The sequence below is a fragment of the Dissoconium aciculare genome (assembly GCF_010015565.1).
Source record: "Dissoconium aciculare CBS 342.82 unplaced genomic scaffold K489scaffold_1, whole genome shotgun sequence".
Classification (NCBI taxonomy): Eukaryota; Fungi; Ascomycota; class Dothideomycetes; order Mycosphaerellales; family Dissoconiaceae; genus Dissoconium; species Dissoconium aciculare.
The window spans coordinates 369,938-395,478 of record NW_022984951.1 but is presented as its reverse complement, the minus strand read 5'-3'; the positions used below and the strand labels follow the sequence as shown (position 1 = coordinate 395,478).

General features: G+C 51.3%; 6 protein-coding genes across 6 annotated transcripts; 2 read left to right on the top strand and 4 right to left on the bottom strand.

The window, feature by feature from the left end:
• Positions 1-333: 333 nt before the first annotated feature.
• K489DRAFT_375079 (phospholipid-translocating ATPase) lies at positions 334-5,643 on the bottom strand. Its single transcript, XM_033603609.1, has 6 exons — positions 4,652-5,643; positions 4,513-4,563; positions 3,697-4,447; positions 1,751-3,621; positions 1,383-1,702; positions 334-1,310 (listed from the first exon to the last, which is right to left on the bottom strand). The coding sequence occupies exons 1-6, from the start codon at positions 5,473-5,475 to the stop codon at positions 391-393; spliced, it is 4,737 nt and encodes a 1,578-aa protein (XP_033464035.1). The 5' UTR covers positions 5,476-5,643; the 3' UTR covers positions 334-390.
• A 311-nt stretch (positions 5,644-5,954) lies between these two features.
• On the bottom strand, positions 5,955-7,712 carry K489DRAFT_375077 (uncharacterized protein). Its single transcript, XM_033603608.1, has 2 exons — positions 7,256-7,712; positions 5,955-7,195 (listed from the first exon to the last, which is right to left on the bottom strand). Exons 1-2 carry the CDS (start codon positions 7,413-7,415, stop codon positions 6,417-6,419), a joined length of 939 nt encoding a protein of 312 aa, XP_033464034.1. The 5' UTR covers positions 7,416-7,712; the 3' UTR covers positions 5,955-6,416.
• Positions 7,713-9,089: 1,377 nt separating this feature from the next.
• K489DRAFT_3391 (uncharacterized protein) lies at positions 9,090-10,196 on the top strand. The gene is made up of 4 exons (XM_033602239.1): positions 9,090-9,336; positions 9,403-9,435; positions 9,487-9,539; positions 9,602-10,196. The coding sequence occupies exons 1-4, from the start codon at positions 9,270-9,272 to the stop codon at positions 10,040-10,042; spliced, it is 594 nt and encodes a 197-aa protein (XP_033464033.1). The 5' UTR covers positions 9,090-9,269; the 3' UTR covers positions 10,043-10,196.
• Positions 10,197-10,464: 268 nt separating this feature from the next.
• On the top strand, positions 10,465-13,497 carry K489DRAFT_385727 (tRNA isopentenyltransferase; the record flags this gene model as incomplete). Its single annotated transcript, XM_033606156.1, has 3 exons — positions 10,465-10,505; positions 12,105-12,153; positions 12,208-13,497. The coding sequence occupies 3 exons, from the start codon at positions 10,465-10,467 to the stop codon at positions 13,495-13,497; spliced, it is 1,380 nt and encodes a 459-aa protein (XP_033464032.1).
• Positions 13,457-22,914, bottom strand: K489DRAFT_375074 (uncharacterized protein). The gene is made up of 2 exons (XM_033603607.1): positions 14,047-22,914; positions 13,457-13,987 (listed from the first exon to the last, which is right to left on the bottom strand). The coding sequence occupies exons 1-2, from the start codon at positions 22,696-22,698 to the stop codon at positions 13,814-13,816; spliced, it is 8,826 nt and encodes a 2,941-aa protein (XP_033464031.1). The 5' UTR covers positions 22,699-22,914; the 3' UTR covers positions 13,457-13,813.
• Positions 22,915-24,089: 1,175 nt separating this feature from the next.
• On the bottom strand, positions 24,090-25,350 carry K489DRAFT_347937 (COP9 signalosome complex subunit 5; the record flags this gene model as incomplete). Its single annotated transcript, XM_033602359.1, has 2 exons — positions 24,324-25,350; positions 24,090-24,266 (listed from the first exon to the last, which is right to left on the bottom strand). The coding sequence occupies exons 1-2, from the start codon at positions 25,110-25,112 to the stop codon at positions 24,090-24,092; spliced, it is 966 nt and encodes a 321-aa protein (XP_033464030.1). The 5' UTR covers positions 25,113-25,350.
• Between the last annotated feature and the right edge of the window lie 191 nt (positions 25,351-25,541).

Here is a 25,541-nt window from a genome sequence, read left to right as displayed (position 1 = left end):
CTCCCTGGATTGCCAGACTCGACAGATTTCGCCTACCACAGACAGACCTGTGCGCGAATCAGAGATTGATGTCGCCTCATTCGTAGTCACCACACGTATGGCAAGTCAGTCCCAGGTTCCAGTATCCAAAGGGAGATTCTTGACATTGTGCACCAGTGAGATGCCTACCCCAACGCCAACCCTAATACACAGCGAACATTAGGGTATTGCAGGACGCGTCTCACAGAGCACCTTGCCCGACTGTGCAATTGCACTAATCGAACGACTGACAAATCATATTGAGAAGATATGGCTTATTATTGTTTACCAATTCACAGATCGGCCATGTAAATATTCGTGACGAAATCATAATTTCATTATGCCGAGCATTTTTCAGTGGCGTGTCTAAGTTTATGCAGCGCCTCTGTTCGTCAGAACACTCCCCTGGCGCCGCGCCAATATATCCTGGATGTCTGTCCCATTCCGATCGACGACGGTATGCTCTTCTGTCTGCACAACTGCAAACCCTTTCGGTCCTGGTCCGTGACCGTCTTCTAGCGTGCGAGGACGTTCTAGTAGCTCCTGCACTGCCGATTCGCGCGCGCGCTGCTCTTCTGCGTCCCGGCGCAGTTCTATGCTGGACTTCTTGGACCCATGGTCCCAACCCGCCTGCATCCAAGGCGCACTAGCCTCCTCGAAGCGCCTGCGGACGTCAAGGTCCTGCTCAAGCGTTTGGAAGATTTCGACGTCGGTCGGCATGATTGCTGATTTGATTGCGCGGACGGCAATTTCGAAGAGCACACAAGCCGAGACGGATAGGACGAGGACTAGCCACCAGAGGGCACTGCGTCCGAAGCGGGTCAGGAAGCCGCCCTTCACATCGTATTGGTTGTTCTTCCCGTAGATGGCAGAGAGGATGATGTTCCACAGGAACCAGCCGCCGACCGATGCGAAGATTGCAATAAAAGCCATGTACGACCGGTATCGCTGCTCTATGACCTGTGTCTTGATCGCGATGACAATCACACAAGCAGTGAATGTCAATTGACCAATGGGGAAAAGGCCCGGAACTTGAAGGTAGCCGGCGCGGGCATAAAGTTCCGTCATGCTAAAATAGATGATCAGAGCATCAGCGAGACCCATGAGGATCCACCCACTGAAGACCCATAAATTGAATCCAAGCGAACGCTGACCCTTGGTGTATAGCTCTGGCACGGCGATGAGTGTGGAGGCACGAAGGTCCTGCTCGAAGACGCCCAGGAAAATGACGACCAACGAGGTGAAAAGCGTATTGAACATGCTGAGCGACCATTGCTCATACAACGAAGTGCCTGCGTATGGCGCGTCAGAAGATCGGTTCATTGCCGGTTCCTGAAACATTTACCGATGAGGATGAAGCTTACCTGTGTACCCCGTGTAGTGCTGGTAGAAAGCGGCGGTAATGAAGAAGAGAAACTCCTTCCAGAATGTTGCCAGGGTGTACTTGCACGTTCTGACGTAGTTCCAACGACCATGGACGAGCAACAATTTGGTGAGGAAGCGAAACTGAGCAATGGCATAGTCTGAGGTTCGAGCGGCCTGCAAACCCTCCTTGCCAGTTATGCCTATTCCGACATGGGCTTCTTGGATCATCGCGATGTCATTCGCACCGTCTCCGATAGCAAGTGTGACACTTCCTGGGACACGCTCGCGAATTGCGTTCACAAGTCCGGCTTTTTGGCTCCTAGAAAATGTTAGAATGGATAAGCAAATTTGGGATATTATGACTTACGGCGAGGCCCGGCAGCAGATGACGGAATCTGCAAGGATAGCAAGATCGACAAATAGAGTAAGCAAAGTCATATCGTACTCAATGTTACCGAGCGTCTGACCATCGATGACCACAACTGAGTGTGCGATGTCACCACGGTTGATGTCAACAATAGACTGTGCGAGGTTGTGCTCGACATTACCAGCCTCATGATCAAGTACAGTGAGCGATGAGTAGTCCTTGATGAGTCCACAGGAGTGGCCAATGTTTATGGCCGTTTCTCTCTTGTCTCCAGTCAGCATCCACATCTTGATATTCGCGCGCCGGAGGCGGTCGATCGTCTCGGGCACTCCTTTCTGTAGCTTGTCCTCGATAGCGGTGGCGCCGCCGAGTTCTAAATGTTGTTCTATGAGCTCACCAGCCCGCTCGATGAGCATCTGTCGATTCACTAAAGAGGTCGTCGCGTCATGGTAAATCTTTTTCCACGATCGATACTCCTGCTCATCAAGGAAGCGATAACCGTAGAGCAACGTGCGAAGACCTTCGGTTGCGAAATCCGTGACGTGCTGTAGGCATCTCTCGAGCTCTATAGCTTCGTCTGTCGTCATGGTCTCTTCAATCGCGGCCATCTCATCATCTAGCTCAGAGAACGACATCTGCCGCTCTGACAAAGCCATGGATGGTCGTGCCGCCACTGGTAGTGTTGGACTCACAACAACATCGTTTTCACGCTCGTTGAGCCAGCCATCAACATCATCACGAGTGGTCACAAGGCGAGTCATACTAGATCTGTTAATCGGGGCATTGCCGTGGCCCAGGGATACGCTGGTGCGTGGAAAGGTGCCCACGCTTGCCTTTCGCTCAAACTGACTGCTTTTTCGTCTCAAAGCTTCCTCTGCCTCCATAGATTTGCGATCCATGACATGCTGCTCAATCTTGTTGAGAACGTGGCTCGCAAGGTTGGACTGACGTAAGCGGCTTATGATTACTGAATCAGCTCCCTTGCAGAGCACCGAAATGCGGCCATCTGGAAAGCGAACAACCACAGACATTCGCTTTCTTTTGCTCGAGAATTCAATGACATCCATAATGTCATAAGTTTCGTACACCGCATCGCTGGAGTTGGCGCCAGGGAGCAATTTCAGTGTCAGTGTGGCAACATCACGGGAAAATGCGAGGAAGCCGAGCTCTTTGGCAGCCTCGACCAGCGCGAGCTCGTCGGGTGAGGATGCCTGAAATGTCACGTCTTCGTCTTTTTCCCCATTTCGTTCTGGGAGACATGTATGGCAGACCGCCATGGAAATGATCATCATTTTCAGCCTTTGCGCAAATTGAGTCTCTGGACGACGTTGAATGTAGTGTATGAGCTCATGGGTACTCCGTGTTGCGTGAGCCATTTCCGGCATGGCAGAAGCTTTCCACTGTGTTGTTGACTTTCGCCGTGACGAGAAGGGACTCTCATCTCGGGCACCGCTCGCATCGGCATCATGGGATGACGCACGGAACTCTGACGGAGAGAATGAGCTACGTCCATGTTGCACCGGCTCCTTGCCCTTGCTTCGTGATCCTCGTTTCTTGTGCATTAGAATCATCTCCTCTGAACCCTGCTCCGGTGTTGTGGCCCCATGCACCCATGCAGCGCCAGCAACGCTCAGTTTGCGGAAGCGCATGATGTTTTCCGTCAAGGTTCCAGTCTTGTCTGAAAAGATATATCCAACCTGACCGAGCTCTTCGTTGATAGTAGATGTTCGAGCTTCGAACGGCGTATTTGTGACGGGATCATACATGTCGACGTCGTTGAGTAGGAACATCTGGCAAATTTTGATGATTTCCATGCTGACGTAGAGCGACAATGGAATCATCGTATTGAACATGATGAGAAAACCAGTGACCTATGAGGAAGTTCGTAATATCAGTATCTGGAGAAATAGAGTTCGCTATGGAGCGTGCTTAGGTGAAGGACTCACGATATGCGTCATTGGAACGGCTGTCCGATGCAGGTAGAAATCATTCTTGGTGGCATGATGCTTGCGCCACAGGGTATATCCAGCGGAGTTGAAGATTGTCAAGAAAAGCACAATGCAGACTATAATGAGAACCACTCTGTTGACGCGAGCTTGCAATGAGGGCGCTTTGATCCGGGGGTTCTTGTTGGAATTCATACGAATTTTGCACTCCTCTCCACTGTAGATAATGATACCGACAGCTTCGGGAGTGTTACGTAGCACACTGCCCCGGTAAATGACCTCGTTGTTGGTCAGAGGGTAGGTCTGATCGTTAATCGTGAGCTTGCCCTCGAAATTGTACAGATCCAAATTCGGATCTTCCACAACGAGGTGCATTTGTGCGGCTGCGAGGGACTCCAGGGTGTTTGAAACAGCTGCGGCCGAGGCGATTGGCTGCTTGTTTTTGAGATTCGTCTCGCCGTCCAGCGCCATGGTCTCCACGTAAGCGGCATTATTGGGTCCCTGGCTTCCTAATATAATCATATCTGCTGGAACAGCTTCATCGCGCTCCAACTTCACGACGTCGCCGACCTGTAGCGCTTGCCATTTGACACGGCCCCAGTGTATCGCCCCATCCAACTGCACTGCTTGCTGCGTTTCGTCTGTGGTCGTTCTATTGTTGTAAGCGTGAAGGACGTTGACGTAGCGATTATTCTCGTCTTTATCTAGCCGATGCCGTCGCAAATCTTCGTAGCCTTCCTTAGCCATGGAACTAGTTGTGTAGCAATCAGTATTGCTTGGTCGCAGATGTATCAATATCAAGGATGAAATGCTTACAGCGACACAAAGAAGAAGAGCGGAATGATGGTTGTGTAGTTACCGGTTGTGCTATCGAATCGTCAGCTCGCCGACTCTTTTGTGATTGGTGTCTGCTTCGCCGGAAGCGCTTCAGGCGGCAATTAGAGCATGGAAGTACCTTAGTCCGGGAATCATCTGCATGATCGAAATAACAAGAAAGTAGAAATTTGCGAATTTTCCAAATTGAGCGATCAATTGTCGAGGCACAAAGTTCCAAGGAGTATACTTCGATGACCGGATGATATTTGAAATGAATGGCCGACCGACGCGCTCGTCGATCAGCGGCTCTTTTCTGTATGCATAGTATGGGATCTGTCGGCCATTCGCAGACGGCGGGATGTCTTGAATCCGCAGAACGAACTTTCTGGCGCGCTCAAAGGTCGAGTGTAGGCTCTGAATCGGCAGATACTGATTCACTTGCTTCTCAATCCATTGTTGGGATCTTGGAGGCCTCTGTCGTTTCTTTGTAGGGTTGTGATCAGGCAGGGATCCCAGGTCATCTGGTGCGACTTCCGCGACGGTTGTGCGAGGTTGCTTCTTGTTGTCAAAGCCGCCCGCCGGTCCACTTGCAGAGGCGAAAGGGCTCTCCAGGGCCTGCATTTCGTGTGAAGTGTCCCCATGGCTCATTTGCCTCATGAATAAGGAGGACCGCAACGACATGCCTCGATTCCGCGGTTTTGACGAGGACGGAGTTTGTCCATGGTTATTCTGCGGGGTCTCCTGTCCAAGATCTTCATCACTCCTCCTCTTCTTACTTTTCCTTGTCACGTCGGAGGAGAATCTAACATGGTGAGTCTGATCAGCAACTGGCTGGCGGAGATCCTCGATTACTGTTGGTCGCGAGCTCTCATGAATGGCGCTCTCATTGCGCTCGCTGATATCGCCATGGCTAGAGTGTCTGCGGCGCACTCCTCCATCGTCGGATGGTGTGGTTCCGTCCATGCTCGCGACTCCAGGGTCCTGCTCACCCAGCTGGATCTGTCGGCGTCACCTTGTGCTTTCACGTCAGCAGCGAGGACATGGGATCACGCCGGAGATGGGTTGTGTACACAACCCGACGAAGAAACGAACAGCACCTGCATGTTTCGCGACAACACCTGGGCAGACAGGCCCGCCGTATGGTTCGAGCGTGGTGAGCGCACATCCGAGAATATGACGATCACGACGCCCGTTCCTTCTTTCGGCAAAGCCCCGCGGTCGAGGCGCATTGGTGTAAAAAAGCAACATGTCTCGGCTGCACGATCGTCCTAGACATGACCCACGTGTAAACGTCCGCACTACAAGACGAGGCCAGGCGTGCCGGGCCCAGGATACCTTCCGCTGTGCGCCTTCGTTCGTCGCACGCTTGGGAGTAGATTAACATCTTCACAGCGTGCAGATTCTGTCACAATATCACGCCCGGGCTTGTGGCTCGGAGATCTAGAAATCCTGGGTATCTCGATGTCCTCCCGTTTACGTGGGGCCGAGATTTCAAAAAGATCGCGTGCCACATGCGGAACAGACGTGAACCAGCACCACCAATGACTCATTATGATCTAGAAGTACAAAATATGATGGCAGTCGCCCTGCCGCGCAACGTCTGCATTTACTATACGACTGTGCTTGCGCAGGAAATGACTGCGATACATCTGGCAGAACGACCTCCTCTTGAGCAGGGCCAGGAGTTCCGGTCCAGTAACGTGCGGCGCATTCTCATGAGAAGCACGAGCACTGATGTCATTGTGCCCACCATAATACATACGCGTCTTGACGGAGCCTGCAAAAGGGAAACATGGAACCTTTACAGTACATCAATTCACTTTTTTTCCACATTTTATCATACAATGTCGCAATCAATCGTCCGTTAGGGGGAATACAGCAAACGTGTTCGTCATCGCATCTGGCTATTCATCACTGCCGCTGTTCTGCCTGTTGGATGGCGACATCGTGCCTGAGCTCTGCTCGCCTGATTGCTGAGCCAATGAGTTATGGGTCTGTTGGCTAGCAGCCGCGATGTGCGCTTTCTGAGAAGCGTTTTGTATGAGCATTGATGCTTGTGCAACAGGCAGCGGTGGTAGACTGTCCATTGTCGATTTTGAAAACCGCTTGCTGAAGGCCCTGACACGTGGAGTGGTGGGTGCTTGAGAATTGGTCCAACTCCATCGGTCGTCCTCGAGCCCGGGCCGCGTCCCATGGCCACATTGACTCTCTAGGTCACGCTGAATCCTAGCTGAGGCGATTCCTTTCGCAACCATATTCTTGATCTTATTCTTTGGTTTTTGAAGCGCCTTCGGCGGGATAAAGTCATCGCCCTCGTGATGCGGTTTGAGCACTGGCTCAAGGTGGCCTAATTGCGATGACATACCCGCCTTCTCTTCCGAAGGGGACTCCTCGACTGTCCTAACTTGCGTCGCAATGGTCTCTTTCTCGCTGATTCTATTCCGCGCGTGTCCAGCCTCGAAGTGCTCAATGGCAGGAGATCGAATATCCGGCACAGCTGAAGGACTAATGGTACTCGCTAAGCAGTCTTGGCGATACATAGGCAGTGCTGTGATGCCTTCCTGCCGCGTTTTTTTGGACTTTGCCGGTAGTGGATCGTCCAGTTGCGTCTTACGAGCGGCAGCGGCAGCTGCATTTCTTCTCCGAATTGCGAAAATGAGTAGAAGGAGGACTATTGATCCACCTATCCACAGTCATCAGCTTCGATCCAATTCTCTTTTCTTTTTGTCTGACGACGGCCTACCTATGGCACTAGTCACGCTAATGAGCAAGAGCGGACTTCCGGTAATGGTAGAATCAGCAGAGCCTCTTCTGAAAACTTGAAGCTTAGAACGAAGCAGGAGCTCAACGCCCTCGTGGGCCAGGTGCTCAATGTCGTCGGCTGCGTTCTCCATGTTGGCCATATTGCCCCGCCACGTCGGAGGCTTCGACAATTCTCACGAGGGCAATGAATGTGAAATCTCCTGTTGATGCTGCAGGCCTGGAGCCATCACTGCCGGTGGGCGAGGGCCTGCCTGCATCCCATGATACAGCCTGAGAACACGACCTTGTAATACTCCGATCGCAGGAAGACAGAATTCACTGAGGGGCATCTACCTACATATATACACACAAAGCGGACACCCATCTTGGTCAATTGTTTCACTCTGCTAGTAACAAGTGCGAGGTTGTGGCTAATGACCCGGTCGGCACTAAACTGGCCATGGACAGTCAGGCAAGGGATTTTGGGCTTGTTTCCCACTCGCTCGTGAAAGCCAACCACGCCGCGAACGGTCCACGTGCAGCCCCAGGGATGTACAATGTGACAACTGTATGTGAAGTAATCTAATAATGATGATACTATCCAGTAGCGATGACCGTGCGTGGTGTGTTGGTACTGGCTCAGGTGTCCACGGATGTACGGAGATACTAGACATGCTATCCAACATACAGCAGTAGTCCGCCCCCGAAACAAATCCTATGGGGCTGAGAGCATTCCTGCCCAAATTAGGAGTGTGAGGCCGGCCAACGAAACCATCCATGGATCCCGAACTTCCTGATCGAGCACCATTGTTTCACAAGTGCCACACTCGCGCAGGGGCTGCTCACATTTCTGCTTCCTGAACAACCTTGGAACACACGGAAACTCATCTATATATGTAGGACTTGAGGGCCTACCGAAGCGGGAAAGTACGCTATGTGTGCATGCCGATGCGAATCGGTCTGACAGCCGTTGTGGCACATGCTGCCTCCATGGGTCTGCTAAAGTACCTAGTATAGACTTGTTCTGTCTCGACACCGTTCGTAGGCAAAGTCAATACTGCGAACAACACAATCTGTCTACATTTTTGGATATCATGGTAGATCCTGAGTCGTGGCCGGGTGCATCCGACGTACGTAGCGCAAATATGAGCACTTGCGCTCGTGATCGCCCTGTCTGCTTGGAGGGCATGGAGGCTACGAAAATTTGAAGACAGAGCGAGGATGATTCAACGTCGCTGTTGAATGTCTACAGTACCTATCACGTCGTGTCTGAGACAAAGATGTCGGACGGCCCTGGAGGTGCACAATTATGTTGCCTCGGCTCCGCCCGCGCGGAGTCTAGTATCGTTATTCTTGGTATCTATGGATACTGTATAGTATCTCGTAAAAGTCATCTTCTCCCAGGCTCTTTTTATTCATGTCGTCGTGGACACCCCAGCATAACAGTACCGACGCTGAGAGGGAGCAATGTAAATTTCAAGGCGAGCAGTTGATGTGGAGCGATAGAATGTTCCAAGGCACAGTGTTGCAAGCACTGCAAGCTAATGTCGAGTACGATATATTCCACCCCCGGATAACAACAATAAATTACCCAGTACTCAGGCAGGTCACCATCGTGACTGAGCGCGAGCAGAAAACGGCACGAACGGGCATGACCGTGACAGCCCGAGGATTACGCACAGAGTAGGCGTAAGCGCGGATGAGTCTCGCTGCTCCACTCGGCGACGTCAGCTCAGCCTCGTGATGAGCCACACTGACGCGACTAGTCGCGCACAGGGTCTCGCGATTTCATTACCCCTCCATACTCCACGGGTGTCTGTCTCATCAGGTGTCCGCTCGGGCGTAGTAACAAGACTGCCCAGGTGAGGCAGTTGTCACATGCTTGCGTGGCAGGCAGAGTCGTTATATCAAGACGCCGCTGCTCTGCTTTGCTTCTTGTCTCTGATGTAGATCGCTCTCAAACTAATTTCTCACTACACATCTGATTCAATTTGTACTGTATAACCATCATCATTATGTCCGGACCTTATGACAACCGTGGTGGCTACGGCCAAGATTACAATCAGCAGCAGGGCCAGTATGGCCAGCAACAGGGCGGATATGGTGGTCCACAAGGCGGATACGGCCAGGACTACAATAACCAACAAGGCGGCCAGCAATACGGCCAGCAGCAAGGATATGGTAGGTACCCTTTCTTTTAGTGTCGGAACGTTTGCTCATCGAGTCCTCCAGGTGGACAGCAGTATGGACAACAACAGGGTGGCTACGGAGGACCGCCGCATCAGGTACGAACTTCAGCGTGTCAGGTTACAGCAAGATTGAATATACTTCTCTAACGTCCGAGTAGGGTGGTTTCGAGCATGGCCAGCAGAACCAAGGCTATGGTGGATCCAATGACTACGGTAGCGGCCAGAACCAACAATACGGACAAGACCAGCAGTACGGTCAAAATCAGCAGTACGGACAGAGTCAACAGTACGGGCAGAACCAGCAATACGGTCAGAATCAGCAATACGGCCAGCAGCAGCACGGCCAAAGTGGGCCCAATGGAAGCGACCCGAGCAACCCATATGGATATCAGCGCGACCCTGCGGACCCCAACAACCCGCAGGAAGGTGAACGCGGCTTCATGGGCGCCGTGGCTGGTGGCGTAGGCGGAGCTTTCCTCGGTAACAAGGCCGGCCACGGAATTATCGGCGCACTTGCGGGCGCATTTCTGGGAAGCAAGGCCGAAGACAAGTGGAAGGAATCTCGTCACGATAACAATAATGGCGGCGGCCGGTGGTAAGCAGGCGCGCAAAATCGGACAGGACTGCGTCACAAATTATCACGGCCGAGTTATTGATTGGAATTGATCAATATTGTTAGTAGAAACGCCGCAAGTGTATGATCAAAATTGCTTCTTGACTTTGTCCCTTCTGAACCTCACGATGTTGGAAGCCTCTCCCCAGAAATCTGCAATCGTTCTGGTGGGTAGACCCCGCGATTAATATAAACATGAGTGCAATGAATGATGCTTCTCAATGTCTTTCGCTGCAGTTGAATGCAAGGTACTTCATTTGTTCCCGGCAAGATTTTGCCGCGACGACGAAAACTCATTTGTGCTCTTGACCATACCCTCCCTTTCCTTCATGACTCTGATACGATAATCCCTCGGCCGCGTGTCCTTTACGCGGGCCTCTCTCCTGAAGATCCGCTCTGAGCCAGGTCATGACTAGCTGGCCGAGACGACTGTTGCCGTCCTCACCACCGTCTGTTGGTGGCACTTCGAATGAATCGATCGGGCCCCATTTCTTGATCTTACCCATCGCCATGTGCACAAGGTGCGACGGCCAATTTGCCAGATTGTCCAGGATATGGGTTGCATAGACGACTGTACAGCTGCGCGACTCCGTTTCGCGCCTGAGGAATTGCAAAAAGTTGTGGCGCGTCAAAAGATCCAGGTCAACTGTAATTTCGTCCAGGAGGAGGATCCTCCATGGGCGCAACAGTCCCATACACAGCTGGACACGTCGTCGTTCACCGTCAGACACAGCGTGGAGATGCCAGGAAAGATCCACATCCAGGATCCGCACCAGTTCATCGCGGCGGTCCGGATATGCATCGCCGCCAACGGACTTGAGCAACTCAGGCACGGCAATATCACTTCGGACGATTGGGTTCAGTACCCACTCCAGACCAAGGTAGGTTACTCCCTCGAGGCCTGTTGAGAATGGGTCGACGCCAGCAATGCTCACGCTGCCGGCGGGGGACATGCGCTTGCCAGAGAGAAGCCGCAGCAAAGTCGTCTTGCCCGCACCATTCGCTCTGAGGATTTAGCAAGTATATGTGCAGACGTGTTCAGACGGCACTTACCACCAATGAGCAAGGTGCGGGATCCCCCAGGCAGATCGAGACTCAGGTGTTGCAACCCGCTGCTACCGTCTGGAAATTTGTATGACAGATCGCGCACCTCGATCGAGGGCGCCTTCGGGGCCGCTTTTTCGGATGCCATGATTGCTGGAGCAGTATTGAATCCGGAGGGGCCGATGTTAGACCAAACGATTAATCTGCACGAAGCAAACGAGAAGAAGTGTCAGGACTGGCTTGAATGCGTGAAGAGTCCCGTTTTCTTGTTCTTGCGTGGAAGACGTTGGTTCCGATTAGTTATTAGCCTCGATGCTCCGGTGCTAGCATCTCAGCTCAGTCTAGAATCGACGCCCACTCTAGAGATGGATGGTGTCATTGATTTCCCAACGATAAGCTGGACGGCCTGAGGCTACGAAGGAGTAGTATGTCATTACCTAGGTAATGATAAGGGTGCTCAAGTGTGCAATGGTGAATATATAGGCCTTCAACAACAGGCGTGTTGGCCGGTGTACACGCACCCGTCTGCGTGTAGGAGATCCTACAAAACACTCAGTCGCGTCTCTTCATTCAGACTTTTCCAAGGTTGTTCACACGCTTATCGCTGTCTTCACTGCACTGATTAACAGCGTGAGGAATTTGCACACGATCTTGCCACGCGATCATCAGACTCTTGAGCCGTGGAGCCATCACCAATGCGTCATGTGTACAGTGACGTTTGTTCAATTTCCGTGGTACTTCTTGTGAAAGCGCAAGCACGGTCCCATGAATCCTGACCCTGCGTCCCTGACGACGCAGATCGCGACATTGCTGTGATCCAACAAGTACGTGCAAGTGGGTGCTCGCAGAATCGGTAACGCCGATATTTGTGTGTGCGTGGCTCGTTCTGAATCCTGCTGCGAGGTCTGACCTAGCGTGCGCGTGAACTTCTCTTCAATGTTGCGACAAATACCAAGACTACCAAATAGAATCTCGAATCGAGCCATGCAGACTTATGCGCGCAGGGACGCAATCATCGCCGTGGTCGGTGCAACTGGAACTGGTAAATCTCAAGTAGGCGGCTAATCTCAATCAAGGCGGTCACATGATACTGACCACATCAGATAGTTGGCCGTCGAAATCGCCAAACGATTCAATGGCGAGGTTATCAATGGGGACGCGATGCAGCTTTATGCTGGCCTTCCCATTATCACGAATAAGATAACCCCAGAAGAGCAGCAAGGTATTCCGCACCATCTACTCGGATGCATCGGTCTGAATGAACAGACGTGGGTCGTAGGAACTTTCGTGCGAAGGGCGTTGGCAATCATCGAAGACATCAGATCGCGTGGAAAGCTTCCCATACTGGTTGGTGGCACGCATTATTACACTCAAAGCCTGCTCTTTCGAGATCGACTGGCCGATCAGAGTGACAATTCCAGCCCCTCAACCTTTGTTCCGAACACCTCAGAGAAATGGCCAATCTTAAAGGAACCAACAGAGGTGCTTTTGACGGAGTTGAAAAGGGTCGACCCAATCATGGCAGATCGATGGCATCCGAACGATCGACGAAAAATACAGAGAAGCCTGGAAATCTGGCTTCAGACGGGAAAGCGAGCATCAGACATCTATGCTGAGCAGCGCTCGGAGAGAGATTCGGGATCGCAGGAGCCGGACATGCGATTCCCTGCACTGCTATTTTGGGTACATGCAGAAAAGGACGCCCTTCATGAACGGTTAGATAGGCGCGTGGACACAATGCTAGATAGCGGCTTGCTGTCCGAGGTTCAGACACTGTCCGCGTTTGTGACGTCGGAAGCTGGTGCTGGGAACATTGTCAATGAGAGGCAGGGTGCCTGGGTCAGTATAGGATACAAAGAATTTCTCCCGTACGTTAAGGCCTTAGAAGCTACAAAGCTAGATTCGGCAAGCGATCTCGAAAAACTCAGGTTGGAAGCAGTCGAAAAGACAAAGATCAGCACGCGACAATACTCCAAATCGCAAATAAGGTGGATTCGAATCAAATTAGCGAATGCACTGCGCGATGCCAGTGCAGACGACCGCCTCTTCCTACTCGATAGTTCGAATGCTTCGCAGTTCGATGAGCATGTTGTTGAGCCTGCGCTCTCCCTGACGACCAAATTCCTCGACGGAGGCGCCATGCCGAAGCCCACATCGCTATCGTCGCTCGCGGCGACACTGCTTCCACCAAAGCAAGACTATGACCTATCTGCAGAGCCTGAAAGGTGGTCGAAACATCATTGTGATATTTGCAATGTTACGTGCGTCGTGGAGGAGCAGTGGCAGAAACACATCAAAAGCAAAGCGCACCGAAAGCTCGCCAGCAAGCAGCAACGTGAAGCGCAAGCAACGCTCACGCCAACAGACATTCCAGAGGACCATGAAGCCCGCGCTTGACAATGATCACCGTACTTCAGCTATGGCTTAAAATTGTTCCACGGAAGGGTTGATTGTGGACCGACGCCACATCGCTCATTCCAGATTGACAACCAACATATTATCTAGGTCCAATTATTCTCTACAAAACAAAGTATTTGTACGTGTGGCCAGAAGGGCCGTCGCAGCGCCGAATTGCCTGCAACGCAATCGCTGAAAACTCCAGGAAATGCTCATGCCCTTTTTGAACGCCCGTAAATACAAGGCAAAATACCACAGAACCGAAGAAACGCGACCCGATAGCATGCCGAGTTCATGCTGAGTCTCAAGATTGAGACTAGTCTCTGAGCCGCCCGAGAAGCTTCTGTCCACTCAGAAGAATCTTGTTCTTTCGTCGCGTCTCGTCTTGTGTCACAGATGCGTCTGGGTCATCTGTAGGCGCACTCGCGTTGGTAGCAGAGCGTATTCGCTCACCGAATCGAGAAAACGAAGCCGTCCGTGGTCGATTCGCCTGTGAAGACTCGTCAGTAAAGCTCTGTCGACATGATCTCGCATTGATGCGCAATTTACCTCGATCTTATTGCCGTTCCCTGGAGCGACATTTCCTGTCCGCGAAGCCGAAGGCCGTGATGACAAGCGACGATCATCATGCTCGGCAGTAGGAAAGGCCTCTGCAATTTCGTCGGCACTGTTGTCGTCAGATTCACGCAAGGACGGTGCGTTATACAGGCTCCTGCTCATGACGCTACTAGTAGGTCTTGCGCTTCGGGGCCTGGTGGAACTCTGGAAGCTCCCTCCCAGGCTTTCCGTGTCTGACTGTTTGTCTTCCCACTCAGCTGGCACCGTTTCTGCAGCAACAGCGCTATTGAAAGGACTGGTGAACGTGTTCCGGCTGACAAGTTCTCGCAGGCGAGATTGCTGTTGGCGGCTTGGCTTGTGAGATTGGAATTTGTTGCCGACAATAGCGCCGGCGTGTCCGATCAGTGCGCGGATGACATCTTTTTTGAGCTGTAGTGCCAGGTCCAGGTTCGACCAGGTTTTGTTACGATACTCCAATGTGGGCAGTCTGAAAACGAGATCGCGTACATCTTCAATGTTACGTTTGCCTTGCCCTTTATAGGAGAGACACAGAACAAGACTTGGGATTTTGACGAACGCAAGTGTCATGTAGTTGGAAGCCCGATTCATCATTTGCGTGAGATCGTCGGAAATAGGCTCTTTATCCTTATCTTTATCCTTGCCCTTCTTCTTTTTGTCGTCACTGACAGAGCGATGGAGCGGCAGTCGCTTCGACTTTTCCGTTATGGTTATCCCACTTCCAGTGCCGCTCTTGAGAGTGAGCAGGGATCGGTCGCTCGAAAGACGAGTCACTGAGTCGAGATTGACCTGCGCCAAATTCTGTCGCGGCGTGGATGCCTTGCTTGAGCGAGGCCTATCGGTGTGGTGGAAGAGGGAGAAGCCAGATAACGAGTTGCTGGAAGATGAGATTCCGAGACCTTTCGTTTCGGCCTTTGCTTTCCGACCATTTTGCAAAGCTAATGTGGGCTTTAATCTCTGTTCTAAAGCGCCTGGTCCGTCGGGGTCTGCCAGTCCTTTCAATTGACTCATATCATCGAAGCCATTGACCTGGGCGGGATCTGAAGCATGCTCAGGAACATCAAGTTCGTGTTCTGGTACCATATTCTTGACCATGAAAGGTGAAAAGCCGCCTCCCTCGAATGCATTTCCACCAACACCAGGGAATATATACTCGAAAAGCTTTTTAGCGACCTCACGTTCAACTTGTAGCTTGAGTGGAACCACATCGATCTCGAAATAATCCACGACAGGAATGCCTGCTATAGCCTCGAGCATGAGCCAGTGGATGCGCAGCATTTTCATGTTGTGCAAGGGACGACCGCCTCTGGCGTTGTCTGTGAAAGGAGCAATGATTTCTGGGTACAGAGCATCATTGAGCAGATTGTAACCATTGATGCGTCCGATTTCCATGGCGTTGTAGTTTGAACCGTCGCTGTTATCAGTACGTTTGAATGAGGCGTTCTTTAGCTGGACTTCCATAAGTGACTCTCCCTTGTCTCGTATAAGATGCCATGCGATTTCTTTGGAGGCGATCTGAGTGTGCAGAATACCGGTCGAGTTCTCTTGATCCCGACGATCTTCTATACGCTGTTGCGAAGTCGTAATCGCTTTCATCATGAAGAACAGTTCATCTTCACAGCCTGCGAGGTCTTGGTCCATGGCAATGCGGTCTTTCCAGCCTTGCCGATCAAGATATTGTTCATTGACTTGGAATTGCATCTTGATCTCCTCTAATTGGCGGATGCGGTCTTGCAGCATATAAACCATTTCGGGAGCTCCTGTCAAATCGCTGAAGTCCGAGGCCAGCATGATCTTCTCGAGGCGCTCACTGCGCGTTTTTTCCAGAGGCTCGCTGTAAAGCAGCAGATCCATGACAATGACGTACATTGCGAAGTATTGTGTGGAGTCGCAGATTGCTCGTAAATGAGGGAAGCTCACCCAGACATGGTCCATGCGATCTTCAGCCTCCTGGGCGCTTTCTGAGGTCTGAGGATTGCCCCCCGAAATATCCTCATTGTATTTAAGACGAAGCTGATTGTACTTGTCATATCTTAGGCTGGCCGAAGTGCGATGGATGATCCGATCAAACCCATAGGGACTAGACTGATATTGGAACATCACTTCCGTTGGGACCCATGGCGGCCAATGCGTGCCAGCCTTCGTACCGTAGCGGTTTGCAGAGTAGAAGTGGACTTGATCAGTAGAGAAAGTCTTCGTACTCGCGACAAACATTTGTAGACTGTCAGCTGTGGCCATGAAGCGGCGCTGAACCAAGCCGCTCACGTCGTCATCGATTTTGTCCTTCTCCATGATCTGCACGACCTTGAGCTGCATGCCCTTGGCAGTGACGAGGACGACGGACTTCGGATGCTTGTCGCTCTGCAGTTGTACCTGTGGGGCAATGAGACGGAAGTGGTAAGTGTTGAGAGGCGTGAATTCCACCGATACGTCTTCAGCTGGCTCCTCTGGTGTCTCGACAGAGTCTGTGCTGTCTCGTGTTGCCTCGTCGGCGTTTACAAAGCTTCGCCCATCGCGGAGCAGCTCGTCAATACGATCTTGAATGGTCATCTCATCGTCTGCTTCCGGAGACATCGGTGGATACTCCGAGGAACGGGTTTTTTGACGCTTTGGTGTTGTCATTCCATCAACCTTACTTCGTCTTTCCTCCACTACGTCAAGGAGAAACTTGATAGCTTTTCGCGACATGTAGTACACGAAGCCGCGGCGTTGGCTATTCTGGTGAATGTACCTCAAGATGATGTTGCGCAATGAGTTGTTCCACTTGATCTGAGCATTGTGCACGATGAACCGATTGTTGAAGTCGCTTCTGTAATCTGCGAGTAGTTGTTTCGAGTCAACGTGGGAAAGAGGATCGGGGTCGTCTCCTTCTTGAGCATCTTCGTGAGCCTCAAAAAAATTGCTGCTAGCATCTAAGTTTGGCATAGCAGCCGGGTCAGCTTCTTGTAGTCGTTGGAGCAATTTTTGAAGCATGTCCTGTAGAAAGTCATGTTTGGCGCGTAGGTGCTCACTGTGTCCTCTGAGTGTTTCTAGTGTAGCTCGGAGGGCTTCATTTGTGGCTTTATCACCTTCGGAACTCTCGCGCACCACTTTAAGCTCCTGCTCACCAACAGCGCGAGAATTATGAGCCTCTTTCTCTTTTAGAAGGGTGAGGCGCTTTTCGATCAATTCAGCTTGCACTCTTCGCGGATCATTATCAGCAGACATGACGCAAAAATGGGTCGGTTCATGACCGAAAGTGCTGGTCCTGGTTGGATCATTGGAAATCTTGTCCTTGTGGTCTGTCTGTCGAAAGTAGGTGAACCGAGGCGCGTATCCCAATGGAAGTATCTTGGTCTCTGGGTCAGAGTCCGTGGGCAATATCCAATCTAGTTCGACGAAATCATCCATGTCTATCCAAGAGAAGTCATTGTCGGGTATTTCAAATTTCGAAATATCCACTGACGGAGCTTGTGTGTGAAGTGGCATAAATGTCTCATCATTGCCCTTGTCTAGCGCGTCGGTGTTCGTCCCTGCTATGCTGGCCGAAAGCGCCCGCAAGTCAGCGGAAATAAAATCCAGCTGTGCTTGGTTTATGCGGATAGCACTTGTCTTCTTCGTTCGTGCGCCATCTCGAGCTTTCAATTCGAAGTGCTCTCGGCGTTGGTGAAGATCCAGCATGAAACTATCGAGCCGCATCTTCAGACCTGTGGCCGACACGATGTTGGACGCATAATCCTCTGCATCCTTATGCTTGTAAACGTGGCTGACGTAAAGAGGAGAGAGTAGCAGATTGTACTTCATCGTCGCGAGGTGCCGGCCGAACTTTTTGCTCTTCTTTTCTGTCGTTCCCCACAACGGACCTTGTCGTATTGGGAGAGACATCATTCCAGAAAACATAGACCACCAGCTGAAGAAATGTGAGAAGAAGCGAGGCGTGAGGTGGACCGAATTGTAATTATTCGAAGCTTTGGTGTTCGACAAGGACCAGTCGCGATCATGCGGAGCAGCGATTGCAATCGACATGTGAATGTATTGACTTCGGAAACCTCGATATGCATCGTATTCTTGACCAGGTGGAGCTTGAGCAAAGTCGGGATGCTTCAGAACGACATCGTAGTGGTTCTTGGAGGCAAAGGTCCGGCCTCCATTAGGGGTATCCCGCTCAAACATCAAGCCAACCAACCAATTGACTTCGCCGGACAATTTCATAACAACTTTCTGAAATACAGCGTCCTTCTTTGTGCTTGCAGAGCTGATTGAAGATCCGTTATCGTCTTGCCCATGTACGGTCTGTGCTTGACGGGCATAATTGCTGAGGTCTGGTACAGCGAGGATGTACTCCCCACTCTCAACCTGCATAAACTTGCGGGGGTCTGGGTCTTGACCAATTTTCCAATTGACATCGTTACGCCAAACCATGACGAGTCCTGCCCCTTGACCAGTGACAACGTACGGGTCACGCGAGCCTTTGAGGATGAAATGAAAGTCGCCGTCACCTTTCCATGCAACGTTGACCCTGGAGTGGAAGGAAAGCCGGACTTTGTCCCAGAATCCGACCTTGTCTGATGGGTCAAATGGAGGCTTGGTAAACCCCTCAATAGCCTGCATGGCTTCTTGAATGGCTGGTTGATAGGAGGTAGACCATGTCAGCTTGGTTGGATTACTCGTGTTAATTTCGAATTTGATGTCTGAATAGGTCTTCATGGCAGAGATTGTCCTTTGCACGTTGACTGAGTAGGCCTTTCCGGAACCGTCACCCATCTTGCTGGGCGGAACGACTTCTACGCACACTGAACGTTGCGATTTTGCGTCTCGGTACTCCTCCGCAATAACGAAATCAGTCCGCATCGATAGCGCTGGCAGGCGTTGCGACTGAGCACTGCTCAAGGGTGGTACATGTAGGAGCATCAGAGGATAATCGCGAAGCTTGACTCGAGCTTCACTCATAGTAATGTGCAAGTTCATGGGTATGACTAGACCGTATTTCATATCCATTGGCATTCCTTTACCAACCGTGTGAAGGAATTGAGGAAAGTCCATGACTGGGAATGAAGGCTTATCAATGACAATGTTCAGTTCAGTGAAGGCAATCAACATAAGCCCAGGTCTTTTGCTCATGGCTAATATCGGTTCGTGTTGTTCCGCATTTTCAGGCAAGTCGTCCGAGCCCCAAAACATTGTCCTCATGTCGGCGATGGCTTGATGTTGGAAACTCATGACTCTATCGATGCGACTCTTCCATGACTGAGAGTTGAAAGAATCAAGACGGGCGCGGGCCTGATCCAACGTCACGCGGTTGCTGTCACTAAACTGATTCTTCCCGCCGGCATCATATCGCATGCGATGTCTAGGCTGACGAGGGCTATGAGGGGGACTTAGGCCATCTGCAGCATGAGCGCTCTGACTCCGTCGATGGGCGGATTCAGGGGCACTAGCTTGTCCATGAGCACGCTCGGCTGGAGTCGCAGATTGAGTACGCATGCGTGTTTGCCCTCGATGAGACGTGCGTGCAAGACGCTTTACCTTTAATTTAAAGGCCTCCTCGCGCGCCAACCTTTGTTTCTGCTCCAGAAGACCGGCACGGTAGATAGCCCCGAGCTTCCATTCAAAATTGCTGTCTTCAATGTCGAAGAGAAACGTCTGAGCTCGAACGATGATCCTGGGCACCCTCTTGGGCGCCTCGGGTTCTTTGCTCAATATGCTATCATTGTTTCCGGTGACAAAGTGATGATGCATTTGTTTGGTGGTTTTGATGACGTTGGTTATGTTGTCGAAGATATTATGGACGACCAGAGAATGAGGTATCGCGAACCGAATCGTCTCTGTTGTTGCCTCTAGAAGCTTCTCAGGAACAAATGACTTTCCAACCTTGCGTCTGGTTTCGCGCAGGTCCAGTCGAAGTGATTTGACACTAATAATTCGACTCCAAGCAGCTTCCATTCGGGGAACTTTGACGTATAAACGCACAAGCCGTGCCCGGAAGAAGGGATGCGACCAGCGATGGCGACCTGTTTCAATGTTGTAGACTTGTATCATCATCGGAGGGTCGGCGGGCATTTGTGCTTTGATCTGGAAAAGATTTGACTTGAAATCAAAGCTTGTGATTTCGCGAGCTTCCATATCATTGGCTTTAGCATCCAAGATTGTTGCATCAAGACCATTGCTCGCCGATGTGGTTCCGTCGGGATCTCTTCCTGGCTCCAAAAATGTTCGTTTCAATGCAAGAACTGCGATTCCGATTGCGAAGTGGTTGTAGAGGGAATATTGCAACAAAATGGTTTTGGCATGCGAATTGACGTGGAAAATCGGACCTTGAGCATCTGTGGACGTGGAAAATGCGACCTCAAAGCGAGGAAGCGACATGAAAGATTCAGATTGTGATTCTTGAACGGAGTCAACGATCAGGCCTTCGACGTTTTGGAGGTGGACCACCAGTCTTCTTCCGTCAGCAAAGCTTGGCTCCACTCGTTTCCGTAGTGTTTCTGTTTCGATCGGTGCTGCATGCTTGTCTCGACCGCTGATAGATCTATTGGTCGGCCTCCGGGTATGCTTGACGCCTTGTACGCGCTGATAATGTGCCGAGTATTCCACTGTCCACGATTCCAGCTGGATTGCTATGCCCCTGGTATCTTCTGATACGCTGTTATCGACACCTCCTAGCTCGAGCCCAAAGTCGGAGCCTTCCAGTCGGAAGCGTTCTAACCAGATGGGCATACTGCGAAGGAAATTCATATGTTTCTTACGGTGGCTTTCATTCCGCACGAGACCGCTCCTCCGCAGCTGTTTCACGATTTGCCTGATGCCCTTGCAAATGTCTGGGCGCACCAGGAAGATCGTGAAGGTTTGTGCACGTGCAGTTGCAGTCACAGAGATTGCTGGGACTGCGTTCACATCCACCTGGACCTCCACAAAGTCACTACGTAGTAAATCATATCGATCACCCGCTGCGGTCTGGTAATACAAGCGGTGTCGCGAATGCCGATAGTACGAACTGAGACTGTAGTGGTTCTTGCCATCTGCATGCGACGATTCACATTCCAACGCAACAGAGGAAACAGCAGACACCAGAAGATCAAAATCGCCATCGTCAGAATTAGATTTATCCATAGGCGGCAAGGAAATCCTAATGACGGGTTCCTGAATGGACAATTTGAGGTGAGCCTTGGGCAAGAGTCGGGAGATGAGATGATTTCTGTCTCGAGGTACCCCATGGCCACCGCTTGCGCGCCTTTGCTTGAGCATCTCCTGGATCAAGGGTAGATGTTTCGGATCCAAGTCGATTGATGGAGACGTACAGACAAGGTTGGCGTACAGTATGTTAGTGTTCCTCTCGGATGGATCGTCGGCGCGTAGATAATGTATTGTTCTCGATGGCAAGGTGGTCTTGATGGTGGCAGTGATCATGGGAATGTAGAGCATACGTTCGGGATGCTCAGGTCCATCGTCAATGCCCGCAGAGATTGCAATACCGGTCAACAAAGCCTGATGAGCGATATCCTTGGTCGAGAAATACATTCTGTGCGCTGGACTTCTGGGATCTAGGCGCAGTATGTCTAATCCCAGCTCCTTCATGGCTACATTTAAATAGACATCTCCATTGCTTTCGGTTGCAAATGAAAGCCTCCGTGACACGCCAATGTAACCAACAGCAAATTGGACTTCTTGGATACCACGGAGAATAGAGGCAATAAACGCCCGTGAATCCGAGACAGCTCGCACAATTTGTCGGTTGCGACTACCTGGTTCTTCCATCTCATCTATCACGTCCGCAAACGAAACCTTTACAGCTTCTTGTGCCGGTCGCGACTGCGCGCGCGTCTCTCTAAGCATATCGATGCGCCGCTTTGCGTGCTCAATGTCGTCCCAGGGCACAGTCAGACGACCTAGTTTAAGGGCTATGGATGCATCACGCAAACCTTCTCGCTGCTGCTGCAGCATCCCATGTACGTTGACTGTGCAGTAGTCGAGGATCTCTGTGGGTTCACAGCCTTCAGCCCTAAACAAAACGCTTCGTATGAGTACCTTCCACTCGGCAGGGCTGTCCGTAGCTGGTTGCTGCTTGTGATGCTGGAACAGCCTGCTGCGATCGACAATCTCTTTCCGGGTGTCTACCGAGAGGGTGAGTCGCTCCACTTGGAGTGATCCGACGCCTACCACCTCGATCGTCATAGCTGTCGCCACCAAATCCAGTAATCGTAGCCAAGTGATCTGGCTGTGTATTCTCTTGATCCTTTCTTTCGCTTGCGTAAGCCTCCGCCATAAACGCCCGTGCCCATCCTCGTCATCTTGCTCGGTCTTGTCGTCCGAGTCATGCGCCTTGCCGTCTTGGTGATCAAATGCGCTAGACTGCTTCTCTGGGGCTGTCGATAATGCCTGCAGATCGATAGTCACTGTTAAGTCTTGTACGAGTAAGCTGCAAAGAGTGGGAAGCGCGAACGTCTTGCGGTGCAATGACAACCCAAGACCACGAACGCTGACCTTCACGCCATGTCGAGGAGAGAAAACGACTCGTCGCAGTCCAGATAAACCGATGCGCTGGATTGAAACGCCAGTCACGATGCGTAAGACGGCAAAGATGACGAAGCTGAACAGATAAGAGCCTACAACGATCCCTGCTAGGAAGGAGACGGACGGAAGTGGCATGGTCGTGTCGCCATGAGGGCCGAATCCGAACGAATCGTGTGACTAGAAGTTGTCGTCGTCGGGCGTGTTAGCAGGCGAGAAGTACGAAACGATTGCTGGTATTCCTCATCCTGAACAGTGGTCCGAGGAGTGGGCTAGTGGCATTGTGAAGGTCAGGCTTGTCGTCAAGTGCTCTTTGCGGCGCGGCATAACGACACAACCTCAAATGATGCATCTATTGTATCACTATATCGGATGCTCCGTTCCCCGGAATTTCGGAGCTGTCGCGGAAGGGCTTAGGTCAAGGTCGAAGATGTCACGTGGCTTCGCGCCGCGAATCCGACACGACCAGACGATCCTGGTCGCGTTTTATGACTTCGTGCTTTGCGGAGCTCGGCTATAATCTGCCCATGTCTCAGTGTTTGTGCACAAAGAATGAGAAAAACGTCAAATCAGATGTGCAGAAATCGCATATGAGAGCGCGCGCAACTCTTCCCACGATGAATCAAGAAATACTACATTCCTCAAGCCACGCTACCTGCAAAGCAATGGCGCTTATCGTTGAGCAGCCGCACGAAGGGCTCTGGCGCACATATGGACGGCTGGTTGGAGTGATGTCGTGCTCTATGCACAGTGCCATGTAGTTCAGAGCCCTGGTCTCTACCAAGAGCAAACCCTGCCTAAATTAATACTGTGTGCAGATATAGAAGGTGCGTCAGTGCACTTGCATGCTTGATCATGATATCGCGAAGTTCTTTTTATGTTGAATTTATAAACGATTCTCGAAGAAGTAGCTCGTAACCCAACTTGCGCTAAACGACTGTACCGCGAAGCACATGTGAAGTGAATCGAAAAGTCTTTACATGCGAAAGCTCCAGCGCAAAATTTACAGACACCCATTGACTCGACACGTCCACACGTTATCGAGGATTGACTGGCTGTGAGTTGCGGACGTAGGCAGCAGCTGCACTACGGCCACACACATTGCAAATGCAAATTCCTGGAGTGCTGTCCGCTATTCCTTGGGTAGGATCTTTTGACCCAAATTCGGTCTGTGCCATGAATTACGACGGGTACTTCCAGATGATCGATTGCGATTGCTGTGTGCGGGCAGTATCATTGAGATGCCAGCTTCATGCAATACGCAACTTGAGCTGTCTTGCCTAGAAAACGCTGACTCGTATGTTCTGGTAGCAGCGCATCAGATCATGCCCACTGCAGATCGCATCGAAGCAAAGAGCCAGTTTTGGAGCTTTGTGTGGAGGTACATCACAATGTGAGTGCCAACGCGGATAGCGAAGTGTTTCGCGCGAGGCCAGGGAATCGCGTTATACATGCTGTCGATCAAGACCTCGGAATGAATGGGAGTATTGGAGCTTTGGGTGCCGCGTCTTCTCGCCGATCGTTTTAACTTAGCTCGGGTTCGCCTCAGCCATTTGTGTATCGGCTTCGGCCACCGGGACAGCACTACCATCGGCAGAAAATATTCGATCTTTGACCACAGAAGCAAGGATACCCGTCTTTTCTTCGTTTGCGATCTTTTCAGCGGCTCTGACAAGCTTAGACAACTGCTCGTCTCGGCCATTGCCCTTTCGCCCGCCTGTATTGCTGGCTATGCCAGTACGTCGCTGTGTTCCCTCGTGCACCAATTTTGTCTTTGCGGCTAAATCTTCAATCTGCTTTGTCACGTAATCTTGATTTGTGTCAAGAGGGGAGGACGACAGTGTTTGTACCCAGTATTTGTTCCCGAGCGCCTCCAGGAGTTTGCTATCGAGAGAAGATTTGAAGTGCAGAACCTCTAGAGGATAGTATCTGTCGGCGTGAGCGCCGAAGTCTTGAGCTTTTGCCATGGGAACAGCGCCTGTGCTGTCCGCGATTGCGTCGGACGTATCGGGCTTGTAACCTTCAGGATATGTGCGGAACGCGCCGATGTCCACCTTTTCAGCACTGATCGTTCGATGCGGATCGATGACGACGGCCACAAACGGATCAGTAAATTGCTGTTGCGCATGTTGCGTGCCGACGTCAATACCAGACAACCAGCAGCCATAGCCCGGATGACTATGGTACCAACCCACCGCATTCTCCAGCTGTCCATTTTGTCTCGACATTTCCAAGAACTTGACGATGTATTCGTTGGCCTCATCTTGGGCATTGACTCGAGTTTCGGTACCTTCGACTGGTAATCGTACAGCGTCTGTGATGATGAATGTTTCATGATCTACGTGACCGAGCATCAAGCCCATGACTTCCAGATCCCCACCAGATCTTGCGTGTGTGACCATCTTTACAAGAGCCACTGCCGAAATTCGTACATACTTGAAGTGATGGGGGTCTGATTTCCATGGCTTGACTGATGAAATTTGTTTCTGCTCGGCGGAGTCATAGTTGAAAAGAGCATCGCGAGTCGGATCGACTAGGCTTTGCGTCGCCATGATTTCGATGTGGCAATGAAGCTCTTGGCTGCACTTGGATCACAAAGCCGCAACAATTTAGCCAAAAGGCCCCCAAGTCGGTATGTAAGCTCAAGCTCGAACTCTCAGTCACGATGTGTCACGTCTTGTTATTAGACCGGCTGCAATCTTTATGCTGTGACTTTCCACCGCAGGGCTCGTGAGACTTGATGTGTGTACTGTTGCAACACCTCATTGCGCCATCCAGATTGCGGCGCTGACTCGACGGCCTGGAACAGTTGCGTTGCTGCACCAGTGCCCCACTCCTGGACGTGCTGTCCCATGGCGCCTGGCGTTGAGTGACCGATCACGTGAGTAAGGGTCATCCCCGCGTGGTGCACAGCCGCACGTGATGCACACCTCCAGCCATTTTCCACCCTCAACTTCAATAATTAATAACTTTACAACGAG

Bases quoted from the DNA above. Each gene is read 5' to 3' on its own strand.
- K489DRAFT_375077 (XM_033603608.1), bottom strand. From the start codon at position 7,415: ATGGCCAACATGGAGAACGCAGCCGACGACATTGAGCACCTGGCCCAC. The intron at 7,196-7,255 runs GTAGGCCGTCGT...GACTGTGGATAG, and splicing joins TAGCGTGACTAGTGCCATAG to GTGGATCAATAGTCCTCCTT.
- K489DRAFT_3391 (XM_033602239.1), top strand. From the start codon at position 9,270: ATGTCCGGACCTTATGACAACCGTGGTGGCTACGGCCAAGATTACAAT. The intron at 9,337-9,402 runs GCCAGCAACAGG...ATAACCAACAAG, and splicing joins TCAGCAGCAGGGCCAGTATG to GCGGCCAGCAATACGGCCAG. The intron at 9,436-9,486 runs GTAGGTACCCTT...CGAGTCCTCCAG, and splicing joins CGGCCAGCAGCAAGGATATG to GTGGACAGCAGTATGGACAA.
- K489DRAFT_375074 (XM_033603607.1), bottom strand. From the start codon at position 22,698: ATGCCACTTCCGTCCGTCTCCTTCCTAGCAGGGATCGTTGTAGGCTCT. The intron at 13,988-14,046 runs GTAAATTGCGCA...GAGTCTTCACAG, and splicing joins GGAACGGCAATAAGATCGAG to GCGAATCGACCACGGACGGC.
- K489DRAFT_375079 (XM_033603609.1), bottom strand. From the start codon at position 5,475: ATGGACGGAACCACACCATCCGACGATGGAGGAGTGCGCCGCAGACAC. The intron at 4,564-4,651 runs GTACTTCCATGC...ACGATTCGATAG, and splicing joins CAGATGATTCCCGGACTAAG to CACAACCGGTAACTACACAA. The intron at 4,448-4,512 runs GTAAGCATTTCA...CTACACAACTAG, and splicing joins CTCTTCTTCTTTGTGTCGCT to TTCCATGGCTAAGGAAGGCT.